Source organism: Engraulis encrasicolus, chromosome 19, assembly GCF_034702125.1.
Source record: "Engraulis encrasicolus isolate BLACKSEA-1 chromosome 19, IST_EnEncr_1.0, whole genome shotgun sequence".
Classification (NCBI taxonomy): Eukaryota; Metazoa; Chordata; class Actinopteri; order Clupeiformes; family Engraulidae; genus Engraulis; species Engraulis encrasicolus.
The window spans coordinates 23834616-23847115 of record NC_085875.1 but is presented as its reverse complement, the minus strand read 5'-3'; the positions used below and the strand labels follow the sequence as shown (position 1 = coordinate 23847115).

General features: G+C 46.5%; 1 protein-coding gene across 4 annotated transcripts in view; it reads right to left on the bottom strand.

The window, feature by feature from the left end:
* kif13ba (kinesin family member 13Ba) overlaps window positions 1–12500 on the bottom strand; it is a 116994-nt gene that overhangs the window by 41823 nt on the left and 62671 nt on the right. For all 4 annotated transcript variants that reach the window (XM_063183846.1, XM_063183849.1, XM_063183847.1 and 1 more), the window contains exons 14-17: window positions 9018–9148; window positions 7583–7669; window positions 5952–6136; window positions 3209–3542 (exon numbers count right to left, since the gene is read on the bottom strand). In XM_063183846.1, the coding sequence (XP_063039916.1) occupies window positions 3209–3542; window positions 5952–6136; window positions 7583–7669; window positions 9018–9148 (737 nt within the window). The remainder of the gene's footprint in view (window positions 1–3208; window positions 3543–5951; window positions 6137–7582; window positions 7670–9017; window positions 9149–12500) is intronic.

The following is a 12500-nucleotide window of genomic DNA, read 5'->3' as shown; positions in this document are numbered from 1 at the left end:
CACCAAACACAATGCAAGATTTATTCATTTTTTTCTTTGGGGTTTGAATCTTTGGGGTGGGCTTGGCAGGATGACGATAAGGCTGCGTGCGGTGGAGACAGCATCATGGCTACGTCCTGCGAAAAACGGAGGTCTGATTGGTCATAGCGTTGGCCAAGGCAGTGCACAGGTTTAGTCCCACTGACAGTCCTCAGCTTTATGAACTGAGTGATTCTAGACTAAACTTTTCATGTGTTAGTCTGGATTGCCAGGCTACCCCTCCCTCCCAGGCTTGCCACTGCCCTTTGTTTTGGCCTCACTGCCAGGCTAGGCTCATACAGAACTAACATGGCATCTGTCCCTCCACGACAACTGCCTCCATTACCACTCCCCCAACCCTGCTGGGGTACAATGTGACCACTGGCTTAGCCCCCCACAACCAATGCCCAAGTTGCCCAACCCAATCTCTTCCAGACTTGGCCATGAAGCCTGCCCCCCCCCCTGCTATGGCATTTGACCACATTCCCATCTGAGCCTGGCACTTCATGATGTTGGTGAGGTAATGTGACCACTGGCTTAAACCCTCCACAAATCTTCAGCCTGCCTGATGAGCCATAACTTCCATCAAGGCCCATGCGTCAGATGACCCTCTGCTATGGCATAGTCAGACAGGCAATGGTGATCACACTAAACAACCTTAGCACAGCATGACAAGGCTGAAGCAATGGTAAGGGTGACCATATTTTGGCTTGGGAAAAGCCGGACATGTTACCGCGATGGGAATGCCATTTCCTTCAGCACAATCTGGATGAACATGAATCTTCACAGACACTTTTGACAGCATCCAAAGAGTTGTAAGCAACTAGACTTCTGAGAGCCTCAACTTGAACTCTTTGTAAAATATGGATGACCTGGATGAATGAATCTTCACAGACACACGTGCTGCAGCATGAGTTGGGTGGCTTAGCAAAGGCCTGTTACTGTATGCACTATACGGTCCTGTTTTGCTTCATGATGCTACGCTGACAAGACATGACACGACAAGTGCACCAACAGACATTTCCTCTAGGGAGCACGGGGGTCATGTTGACATTTGCGAAGACATTAGACACAGAAACACTGGAGCAAGATAGAGCCTTCCCCCTCAGCTCTCGAGGGAAGGGGGGAGTTGTTTACATTGAAGAAGACACAAGATAGACACTGGAGCAAAAAAATAAATAAAATTGCAGCCTTCACCTTCAGCTGCCCTGCCCTGATCCATACAAACACTGTGGCCTACTACGAGATCAGCAGTGGTGCTCTCGTGTGCTCTGCATCACTCATAAGTCATAAGACCTGCTGGTATGTACAGAATGCCAGGCTGGTATCCCTACCTCCCCTCTCTCTCCCTCCTTTGAGCCTGCTGTAGCCTACTGCAGATCTCTAATCCCATTATATAGTGGACTGGACTGGACTGGACTGCACTGGACTACATAGACTGGGGGCAGTGTTGCCAGATTAGGCTCAATTAGGATGTTTAGGATGACCTGTAGTCTGCAGGTAAACATGGGTATCGGGTGGGTTTTTCTGTAGATTTATGGCCATATGAATCAATAGAGTTTAGTTCAAATTGGGTGGGACGTAGTGCTCCCAGACCTTTTATTTGGGCTGGAAATCATCTGTCACATCTTGCAACCCGGACTGGGAGTCACATTGATCTGCTTCCTTCATACAGTGGGAACCACTTATATTTTCCCACACATTCCATGCCATCCATGCTATCTCCATGAGACTTCCATGGTGTTTCAAGCTGGACCATGCGATCATGGTGCAGTCAGGAAGACACAGAACAAAACCAGTTGCACCTGCTGTAAGTAATAGCCGGGAAAAATGACCAGAGAAACCATTTACGATTTTTGGAGACCACAAGTGGTCCGTGAGCTGTACTGTGAGAGGCACTGATTGCAGGAACTCATTTGCCCAGCTGATGTCTAGACCTGTAATCTTATTATGATGTGTAATATACAAGGGGTGACCTGAGCAACTTTATTTAACTCTATCAAGCATTATGTAGGGCAGTGGCAGTGGGTGTTTTTCAGCTGGCATCCCCTTTTGAAACCAAAAGTGTGTTGTTACTACAAGTCAATCCCTTGAACTGTAGTGTGTAGACTAATAATGTCACAGGAGCCCTCTGTATCATCTAACAGTGGAACACCCAAGCAGCTAAAGATCTGACTCCGGGGCTAATATGCTCTAAGCAGCAGCAGAGTGCTAATGTGCTTAGCCTACATTGCCATTAGCCCAGCGCTCCAAGTCACTAGGTCACCACACTCCTAGTTAGCACCGTAATTCAACACTAGAAGACCTATGCCAAGAGTGTACATGACACATGACCTCTCATAGTACTGGAAGACCTCATAGTCACTCACAACATCTCCTGAGTCCAAGCTCACCTCTGAAGGCAGTAGCCACTAACTGTAAACCGGTGTAGCCTACAAGCCCATGCAGTGATCAATAGTTCTCCATATGTCTACCTAGTACTTAATTCAATAAACCTAATGATAGTGCATCGCACATTCACTTCTCCTCACTCTACGGTCATACCTGATGCTGTGAAGTAAAAAATAAAGACATCCCTCCCTTCCCTGCCTGTGGGCCCACTATAGTCTGATCTGACCATATCCTTGTACTAAATAAAATCATACAGAAGGTCTATGCCCTCTACCAGTCTAACTTAACATTTGGTTTTGACATGCAATCTGCTCACACGTAATGGGTCATTGTTTGCACCCATCTCTCGCACCTCTCTTCGCTCCACTGCCGTAGCTGATGCTGTGAGACCACTACTCCCTGCACGTGCACCCACACCTCAGACCTCTGCCAAGGTTTGCTCCACTGCCGTAACTGATGCTTTGCACTTGAGAACGATGACCCAACCCCACCCTAGACCACCCTAAGACCATCCTACCAAACCTAATGTTTTTCCACCCTACACTCACCTCTCCTCGCTCCACTGCAGTAGACGATGCTGTGCCGTCTACAATGACCCTGCACTGCTGACACCACTACTCCCTGCACCCCCCAACCCCACACCCTGCCAAGGCTCCTCCAAGTCAAGTCAGCTTTATTGTCAGTTTCTTCATAAGCACAGGTCATGCAAGGAAATTGAAATGACGTTTCTCTCTATCCCATGCCAAGACATAGACATACACAGGACTGACATTAACAGACAAGACCACGCCACACTCACCTCTCCTCGCTCCACTGTCGCAGCCGATGTTGTGCACTGGAGGACGACGAGCCCCCACTGCTGAGCCTCTCCCAGCTGCGGTAGTGCGCCCCCTGTGCGCCCCCCTGCGAGGCCGGCGTGTACGAGAGCGTCTGCGAGCCTCCTACTCCTCCTGGGCCCCCTCCTCCTCCTCCACCTCCCCCGCCACCTCCTCCGATGCTCTGGCGGTCGGGGTTGAGCCTCCTGCGGAGCTGTTGCAGCTCCTGCTCGTACATCTGCCTCTGGCGCTCCAGAGCCGAACGCTTCTCCTCCTCGTGCTGGCGCTCCAGGCTCTGCAGCACCGCCTGCATCGGGTCTGGGAGACCAGAGAGAGATGCATACACACATTATTAGTATTATTATTTTTTTGGAACTTCTTTTTATTTTGATCACCATAGTCATACAGTGCATCACCACATCTCCATCTCTAGCAGGTACAAACAAGCAGTCCACAGCTCAAGTATACATACTTGTCCTTGGGTCAGCATACTCCAAAAATCAAATAACATCCTTTCATTATTAGTATTATTGATTGTAATATTAAGTGTATTTCCTCCTCGTGCTATGCAAGGACACGCGCGCACGCACACGCACCCCTCTCTGTGAGAACACCTACACATTCACTTTTACTCTCACAATTCATCATTGTTAGCAGCAGGTACAGAATGAGTCAAAACATATCATTAGATGTAGAGTGAAGCTATACTTAAAGTATTAGCCACAGGGACCAGAAACCCCACAGTTGTCAGCATGAGTATAATGTTACAGTAGGTATAAAAAGTGGATTGATGTTAAGACTCTCTCAAATAGTCTACTACAGAAACAGAATGACTGAAGACCTGTGGGAGGACAAGCAGGCCTTTGGTTAAGTTTCAACCGTTCAAGCTGCTAAATGATCTGAATGATCAAGTTGTTTTTATCAAGTGCAACTCTAAAGATATAATGTTATGAAGATATAAAACTTTCAAATGGCTCTTCAAAATAGAGCACTTGAACCGTCACTGGTGTAATCTGACCAATGGTTACCTGTGTCACCACACCTGTGTCACAGTGTCACCAGTTTGTTCCTTTTTACTTAGAAGTCTCTACTAGATCCTGCACCTTTCGACAGAGGAGTGGTGACCCTTTACTACTCTACCAGTGAAGTTACAATTCATTTACCAGGCACTATTATCCAGAGCAACTTACATCAGGACATAATAAACAACATGTATAATGTGTGTGGAAAATTAACTTTTTAGTTAAGGTAGTTTAAGGGTTATTTGGCTGTGTAAGTCATCACACAGTCCAAGTCCATTCCTGCGTGAAGACATGTGAGCACTGGGCGTGTGCTGTATCTATTCTAACGTTACTTCTGCCTGAAACATGAACAGCAGACACAATGCCACGGAATAAATGTTTCAGGGGAAAGACGAAGCCATAGCACAGTCTCTCAGCCACTGGCAAAGCAGCTCCGTCCTTCAGCGTAGGAACAAGCCACCAGCACGACAAGCAAGGTGAGGTCATTTCCTATGGGACAATTAGGTCACATCCTGTTTTATAGAGAGGACGTGATCGAACAGAGGATTCTGGAATGGCATGCTTGCCTGTGTGTGTGTGTGTGTGTGTGTGTGTGTGTGTGTGTGTGTGTGTGTGTATGTGTATGTGTATGTGTATGTGTGTGTGTGTGTGTGTGTGTGTGTGTGTGTGTGTGTGTGTGTGTGTGTGTGTGTGTGTGTGTTGAACTATAAGGGCAGGGCCGATGCTGGCCTCATTGTCCTCTGGGGTGCGGGAAGGGACAAGTGTCTGATATTGAGGACATGGGGCAGCAGTGGTGGCTCTAGTATAGCTCTTCTCAATGTGGGCTCTAGAGCCCCCCAGGAAGCGTGACAGAGCACTCAGAGGGGGGGCGGGGGGAGCGTTGAGACGGAGACAGCTGAGAGGGGTGGGGTCCAGTGTTATTAGCATTATGATACTGAGTGGGGACGTTGACAGGCTGATGATGAAAGGGGGTGCTTTTTCAAAAAAGGTTAAGAACCACTTTTCCAGACAGACTAGCACACTGTATGAGGATATGGCTGTAGTAGACAGACCAACACAACACTGCATGAGTGGGTGGACATTCATGCACAATGAGTTAGGCAACAGAGCCGCAGAGCCTTTGAGCAATGAAGCCAGTTAGTCTGTGTGGCTGAATCAGTCTTTCCAGTTCATGGAAGGGACACTGTTCAGATCAGATTTTATGTTCAGTTTTTTAGGACTTTTTTGCCTTTATTTGAAAGCACAGTTGGAGATGGTGACAAAGAGTGAGTGGGAGAGAGAGATGGGGGAGGATCGGCAAATGACCTGGGCCGGAATCAAACCTGGGTCACCGGTGTAGTAACCCAGTGCCCTACCGTTGGGCCATGGCAAGGCCTTGATTTGATATTTAATTAAAAAGTTTGGAACTATGCACATTTAGACAGAGGATCACTTCAGAAAAAAAACATGTTTGCCAATTAATTGGGATTAGACTGGATGGATTGGGGCAATAATGTGAATTGTGACTGCAAGTTTTTAGTGCAAATGGTACTTTGCAAACATCTCACCATTCACGCATTCATAAATATGGTCTTGTCTCGCTCACACACACACTCCTTCTCACTCACTCACACATAGCCGCACAGCCAACTCACCGTTACTGCTGAATGCCTTAAACACACACACACACACGCACGCACACACACACACCTGTACTATAACTCACCGTTGCTGCTGAGTGCCTTCATCATGACTTCTGTCTGGGCGAACTCGTAGCTGAAGCTGACCTCGCTGGACACCTCGCTGGCCGAGTCCCCGTCTCCATCCAGCTGCTCACTACTGGTGCTGTTCTTCATCGCACCCTCACCCTCCTCATCCTCACTACGCATGCGGCGCTTAGGCAGGTTGATTCTGAGATGGAGAGAGAGAGAAAGGCACATAATTTAATAAAGACACTGTTCTTCATCAGACTTTGCCCTCATGTGATGCTTAGGTAGATTGATCCTCTGAGAGAGAGAGAGAGAGAGAGAGAGAGAGAGAGAGAGAGAGAGAGAGAGAGAGAGAGAGAGAGAGAGAGAGAGAGAGAGAGAGAGAGAGAGAGAGAGAGAGAGAGAGAGAGAGAGAGAGAGAGAGAGAGGGGTTTGCAGATGTCATCGTTCAAAAACTAGAAATTGTTCTTCCTCAAACCCTCATCCTCATCTTAATCACTATGCATGCGGCAAGTGGACAGATAGAGGGAGGAGGGAGAAGTAACCACCTCCCCCCCCCCAAAAAAAAGATGGGGCAAGAGAGAGAGAAAGAGAGAGACTGACGTAGGATGTAAGGCAGCAGCAGAAAAAGAGAAGGGCATGTGAAAGAAAACATTAAAATTAAAACGAGAGAGATGAGCGATGAAAGCAGACAGAGAAATTGAATGGTAATCTGACGTAAGAACGAGCAGAGCTGAGGAGAGCAGAAGAAAAGCAAAGTGATGGAGAGGAGGGAGAGAAAGAGGAAGTGCATTCATATGCAAATCCTGCACAGCACTAGTGATTAGAGTAAGATGGACGCACAGGGGCCGTTGCACTGTGACGCGTCGATATAAGCCCCATCGACTAACATTACAATAATAATGTCATGCAGAACACCGAGCACTACGTAAACACACACACAGCCAGCTACTCACATTACAATAATAATGCATCTGTGATGTAGCACAATGCATTAGTAAAACACACGCACAGACGAGGGGTAACTATATTTCCTGAGCAAACGTGACCTCATTAAAACAGGCTATTGATCCAGCAGCAGTCCTCGTTTTATCCTCAGTGATGAGATCATTGTAAAGCAGGATTCACCAAGAGTTGGATTGTACACTCACTAATAAGGAAAGTGTGCTGAGGCCAGACCTCTGACCTGCCTCAGATATCACCCTACAGATGATGTGTTGTGACAATCGTAATCCTGGTCAGTATGAGGAGAAGATATGTGAATGAGATATAGTATGTAGCTGTAGTAGAACTATGAGCTAGATAACTGAGTAGAAGTAGATGAAGAAATGTGCAAACTGTAACTCATAACAGGCACCCGAATCACCTCTAGGCCTGGTTTACCACACATAAATGAGTATTACATAAATGAGTAGCAGATGAATTAGATATGGGTTGAAGAGCAGAGCTGCAGGAAGAAATCAGGCCCACAGGATGTGTGTGTGAGTGTGAGTGTGAGTGTGTGTGTGTGTGTGTGTGTGTGTGTGTGTGTGTGTGTGTGTGTGTGTGAGTGTGTGTGTGTACCAAAGGCTTCCTACGTGAATCTCCCTACACCCACAGGAAACGTATTGGCGTGCGTGTGTGCGTGATGTGGACCAAAGGTACCAACCTGAAGAAGTGGTTGTTGCCCCACAGGATGCGGTCTCCATGGTGAAGCTGCTGCTGGCTGGTTACCGGGGAGCCGTTCACACACGTCCTACAGAGGCAAGATGATAACACAAGACATCAGCATCACAGGTGCGTGTGTGTGTGTGTGTGTGTGTGTGTGTGTGTGTGTGTGTGTGTGTGTGTGTGTGTGTGTGTGTGTGTGTGTGTGTGTGTGTGTGTGTGTGTGTGTGTGTGTGTGTGTATGTGTCTACAGAAGTCTGCATACGGTGAGTTGCGGTAAGGAGTGTGTGTGTGTGTCTGTCTGTGTCTGTGTGTGTGTGTGTGTGTGTGTGTGTGTGTGTGTGTGTGTGTGTGTGCCCTTGCATATGAAAGTGTCTGAAGTAAAGGGTTCTTCTTGATGTATATGCTCACTTGAATCTCCTTGAGTCTTCTACACCCGCTACAAATAACTAATTACACATTTTGAAAGTGTTTATAAGTGTTCACTTTAAGCTCCAATAGCAACCATCCCTGTTAACCTTGCCAATGTTTCTCAACACATCTGTTTGCCTTAGCAACAGCAGCAAATCATTGCAGCGTTTTTGAAAGTATGATTCCAGCATTCCCTGAACTTTACGTCAACTCAGCACTGCACGGAATCTTCTGAAGAGCTATTTTGCAAAACACTACGAAAACTATTTAAAAGCAACAATTTCCATGGAGGCTCTATTGTATCATTTGATAGGTCAATGCAGTGTATACGAAGCATCAGGCTTAAGTGAGGAGCACAATAAAAACTGGAAAAAAGAAGAAAACGGCTATAAAAAAAATGCACAAAAAAGTTCCTATTTTCTTTTTATTTCCCAGTTTCTCTGCAGTGGAAGCAAAGGGCCATGCAGGAGATAATCAGACGTCCATGCCTCAGACTCCACAGATCTCTGCTCTAGAGATAAGAACTAGATACACTCCCTCAGGAGCAGATGGGAAAGATAGGGCAGAGAGAGACATTGTGTGTGTGTGTGTGTGTGTGTGTGTGTGTGTGTGTGTGTGTGTGTGTGTGTGTGTGTGTGTGTGTGTGTGTGTGTGTGTGTGTGTGTGTGTGTGTGTACAGAGGTCTGCATACCGTGAGTTGCGGTAAGGAGTGTGTGTGTGTGTGTGTGTGTGTGTGTGTGTCTGTGTGTGTGTGTGTGTGTCTGTGTGTGTGTGTGTGTCTGTGTGTGTGTCTGTGTCTGTGTGTGTCTGTGTCTGTGTCTGTGTCTGTGTGTGTGTCTGTGTGTGTGTCTGTGTGTGTGTCTGTGTGTGTGTCTGTGTGTGTGTCTGTGTGTGTGTCTGTGTGTGTGTCTGTGTGTGTGTCTGTGTCTGTGTCTGTGTCTGTGTCTGTGTCTGTGTCTGTGTCTGTGTCTGTGTCTGTGTCTGTGTCTGTGTCTGTGTCTGTGTGTGTACAGAGGTCTGCATACCGTGAGTTGCGGTAGGGTGTGAGCAGTACGCTGCCGTCGGATGTGATGATGATGACGCAGTGTTCCGCCTGGATGCCCATGCCACACAGCTGGATGTCCTGAGAGTCCGCAGAACCCACCTTGGTATGCTCCTACACACACACACACACACACACACAGACACACACAGACACACACGCACACGCACACGCACACACACACGCACACGCACACGCACACAAAGACATACACACACAGTTTGATTACTTTATTTGGGGGGACCAATAATTATTGAGAAAACAATACAGCGCCCCAAACAAGGTTAAAGAGGCAATAATGAGTCTTTTACATAAATACCAACATGATAGTGGTCTACAGCCTCTTCAAGGATACAAGTGGCATCTCCTTCTCCATATATGCAATACTTAGCTAGCACGCGCACGCACACACGCACACACATATATCATTAGCTTAAGCCAAAGCAAAAACTGTTACACACATGCATTCACACAAACATGTGGGCACATCAATGTGTGCAATCACACCACTGCCACCTAAACACACAGACACGCATATCAAGACACAAAATGTTACTACAGAGTAAGATTAAATTCTAACTACTCTGCACACATACTCATGTTTGCAATCATTAATATAACCATGACCCAGTGCAGAGCCACACACAGAGCAAGCCACCCTAAAGTGTTGGTAAACAAAGTAAACAGACAGCTGTCTATGAGGCCCAAGGCTAGAGCCTGATTCCACTTGAATAGGCCACTACACTAATCCCATCCGCTTTTGTGTACTCAAACTCACTCATTCTCACACACGCACAGCCTCTTACCCACTCACACTCACCCATAGAAAATTTCCTTTCCTTTACACAGACACAGACACAGACACAGACACAGACACTAATGTGTTCACCTTCACGGTCCATTCAAGCACTTTCACTTCACACATGGACAACCACACCGATGCACACTTTAACATACCCTGACCCATGACTAGACTTTAGTGACGGAACCAAAAGGCCTGTGAAGAGCTAAGCGTGTATGCTTGGAAACTGACTCTTTAGTCTTCTCTCAGAGCTAAGCATGCTTAAAGCGATGGTTCGGAGTAGAATCACCCTAATGCCATTTGAACCGTGACACCCATCCACCTTTACACCCGAAGTGTTTTCTGCCGCAGGCTTACATCAACAGAGTTGCCGTGTTATTCGATGTTTATTCCGGTTAGCTTGACTCAAGCGCATATGGATACTGGGCACCGTCTCCAAACTTTCCCCACAAAAATAACATGTCATGACACCAAACTTCTGCAGTAGCACAAATATGGTCTGTACTCACGAAACGAAGCATTTGGAAGTTTGGAAATAGTCCAGGAGTTTATTATTATCAACACAAGCCGAATAGCTTCTCTGCTGCTAAAGCTGCGCCAACGTTACTTCCGTCATCTAAGACAAGCATGTAAGAGTCCTCAACGAAGCTCATAATATGCACAATGAAAAGTGAATTCAGCATCAGTATTGATAACGAAAATCCTTGTCTAATTGATAGTAGGTAAGATTTGAAATATCTTTTAAGTATTGCCTTGAAAATATAAGCCTTAATCACAATTCAGTGAAAACTTTTTTAACACTCTCGTCTGGAAGTTTGTTGAAGACTTTTACGGGCTTGTCTCATATGACGGAAGTAACGTTGGCACAGCTTTAGCAGCAGAGAAGCTATTCAGCTTGTGTTGATAATACTAAACTCCTGGACTATTTCCAAACTTCCAAATGCTTCGTTTCGTGAGTACAGACCATATTTGTGCTACTGCAGAAGTTTGGTGTAATGACATGTTATTTTTGTGGGGAAAGTTTGGAGACGGTGCCCAGTATCCATATGCGCTTGAGTCAAGCTAACCGGAATAAACATCGAATAACACGGCAACTCTGTTGATGTAAGTCTGCGGCAGAAAACACTTCGGGTGTAAAGGTGGATGGGTGTCACGGTTCAAATGGCATTAGGGTGATTCTACTCCGAACCATCGCTTTAATGCAGCAACTCTCACACACAAACACACTAACTTAACAGACACAATTTCCCACCAGAGGAGAGTACCCCGTTTGGCAATACTGTGGATGTCGCAAAAAAAATACAGTAGCATCAACCTCGCCTATAACCTTTATTGTAGCCTGGGGAATACTTAAAGCAGGCCATGACTGGCCTTACACACACACACACACACACACACACACACACACACACACACACACACACACACACACACACACACACACACACACACACACACACACACACACACACACACACACACACACACACACACACACACACACACACACACACACACACACACACACACACACACAGACACCCCAAACAAAATAAAGTGTAGCTCAGCAAAAAGATGGCATATCCCCCCTGCGACAACTTCCTACCACCTTCTTAAGTAACACCAACACTACTGCTGCAGAGCTGCCCAACTCTCACTGCTGTGGGAACTTGCCCACACACACAGTCACACACACACACACCTTTTCACTCTGTCACACACACAGTGTCAACACCATGTCAGACTGAGCTGACCACACACAGACTAAGAACACAGAGCAAAGCAACACACACACACGCACGCACGCACGCACACACACACACACACACAGTAAGACCCCAGAGTAAAGCAGGTCTTGAAGATACGAGGCTCAATCACTCCCCATGGGGTAATCCAGCCCTATCTAAACACACGCACACGCACGCACACACACACACACACACACACATTTAAGACTCATACAAAACCACATGAAGACTTAAGGTACAAAGTTAAGTCTTTCACTAAAGATCTTTCTCTGTCTTACACACACACACACCTGGGTATGATTACTGTGATGACCCTTGAGGGGGTAGCCAATAGTTCAGCCTTGGTCATAATACGACATTGAACCAGCCAGTCAGTCAGTCAGTATAAGTCTCACTCACTCACTCACTCATAAACGCATTCACAATTATATAAACAATCATACATTGATATTGAAAGCTTCATACGTAATTATATGTGTAGTCAAAGACATACATGTCAAACACACACGACATGGATCTAAGGCTTCAGACATCAGGAAATCCTTTTCCTCCATAGGAGTGTTTTTACAAGGGCTTAATGTGAAACCAGACAAACAAGCAGGCTCTTGTGTGCATGTGTGCACGTAAATGTGTGTCTGTGTGCGTGCACAAGTGTGTGTGTTAGTTTGAGTCAATCCCATCCACACACACAGCTTCCTTTTCAGAGAGATCAAGACACCATGGCAACAGCCTCGGTGGCACCAGAAGCTTTAAAAAGAGCTGCTTTATCCGTGTGTGTGTGTGTGTGTGTGTGTGTGTGTGTGTGTGTGTGTCTGTGTGTGCGTGTCTGTGTGTGCGTGTCTGTGTGTGCGTGTCTGTGTGTGCGTGTCTGTGTGTGCGTGTCTGTGTGTGCGTGTCTGTGTGTGCGTGTCTGTGT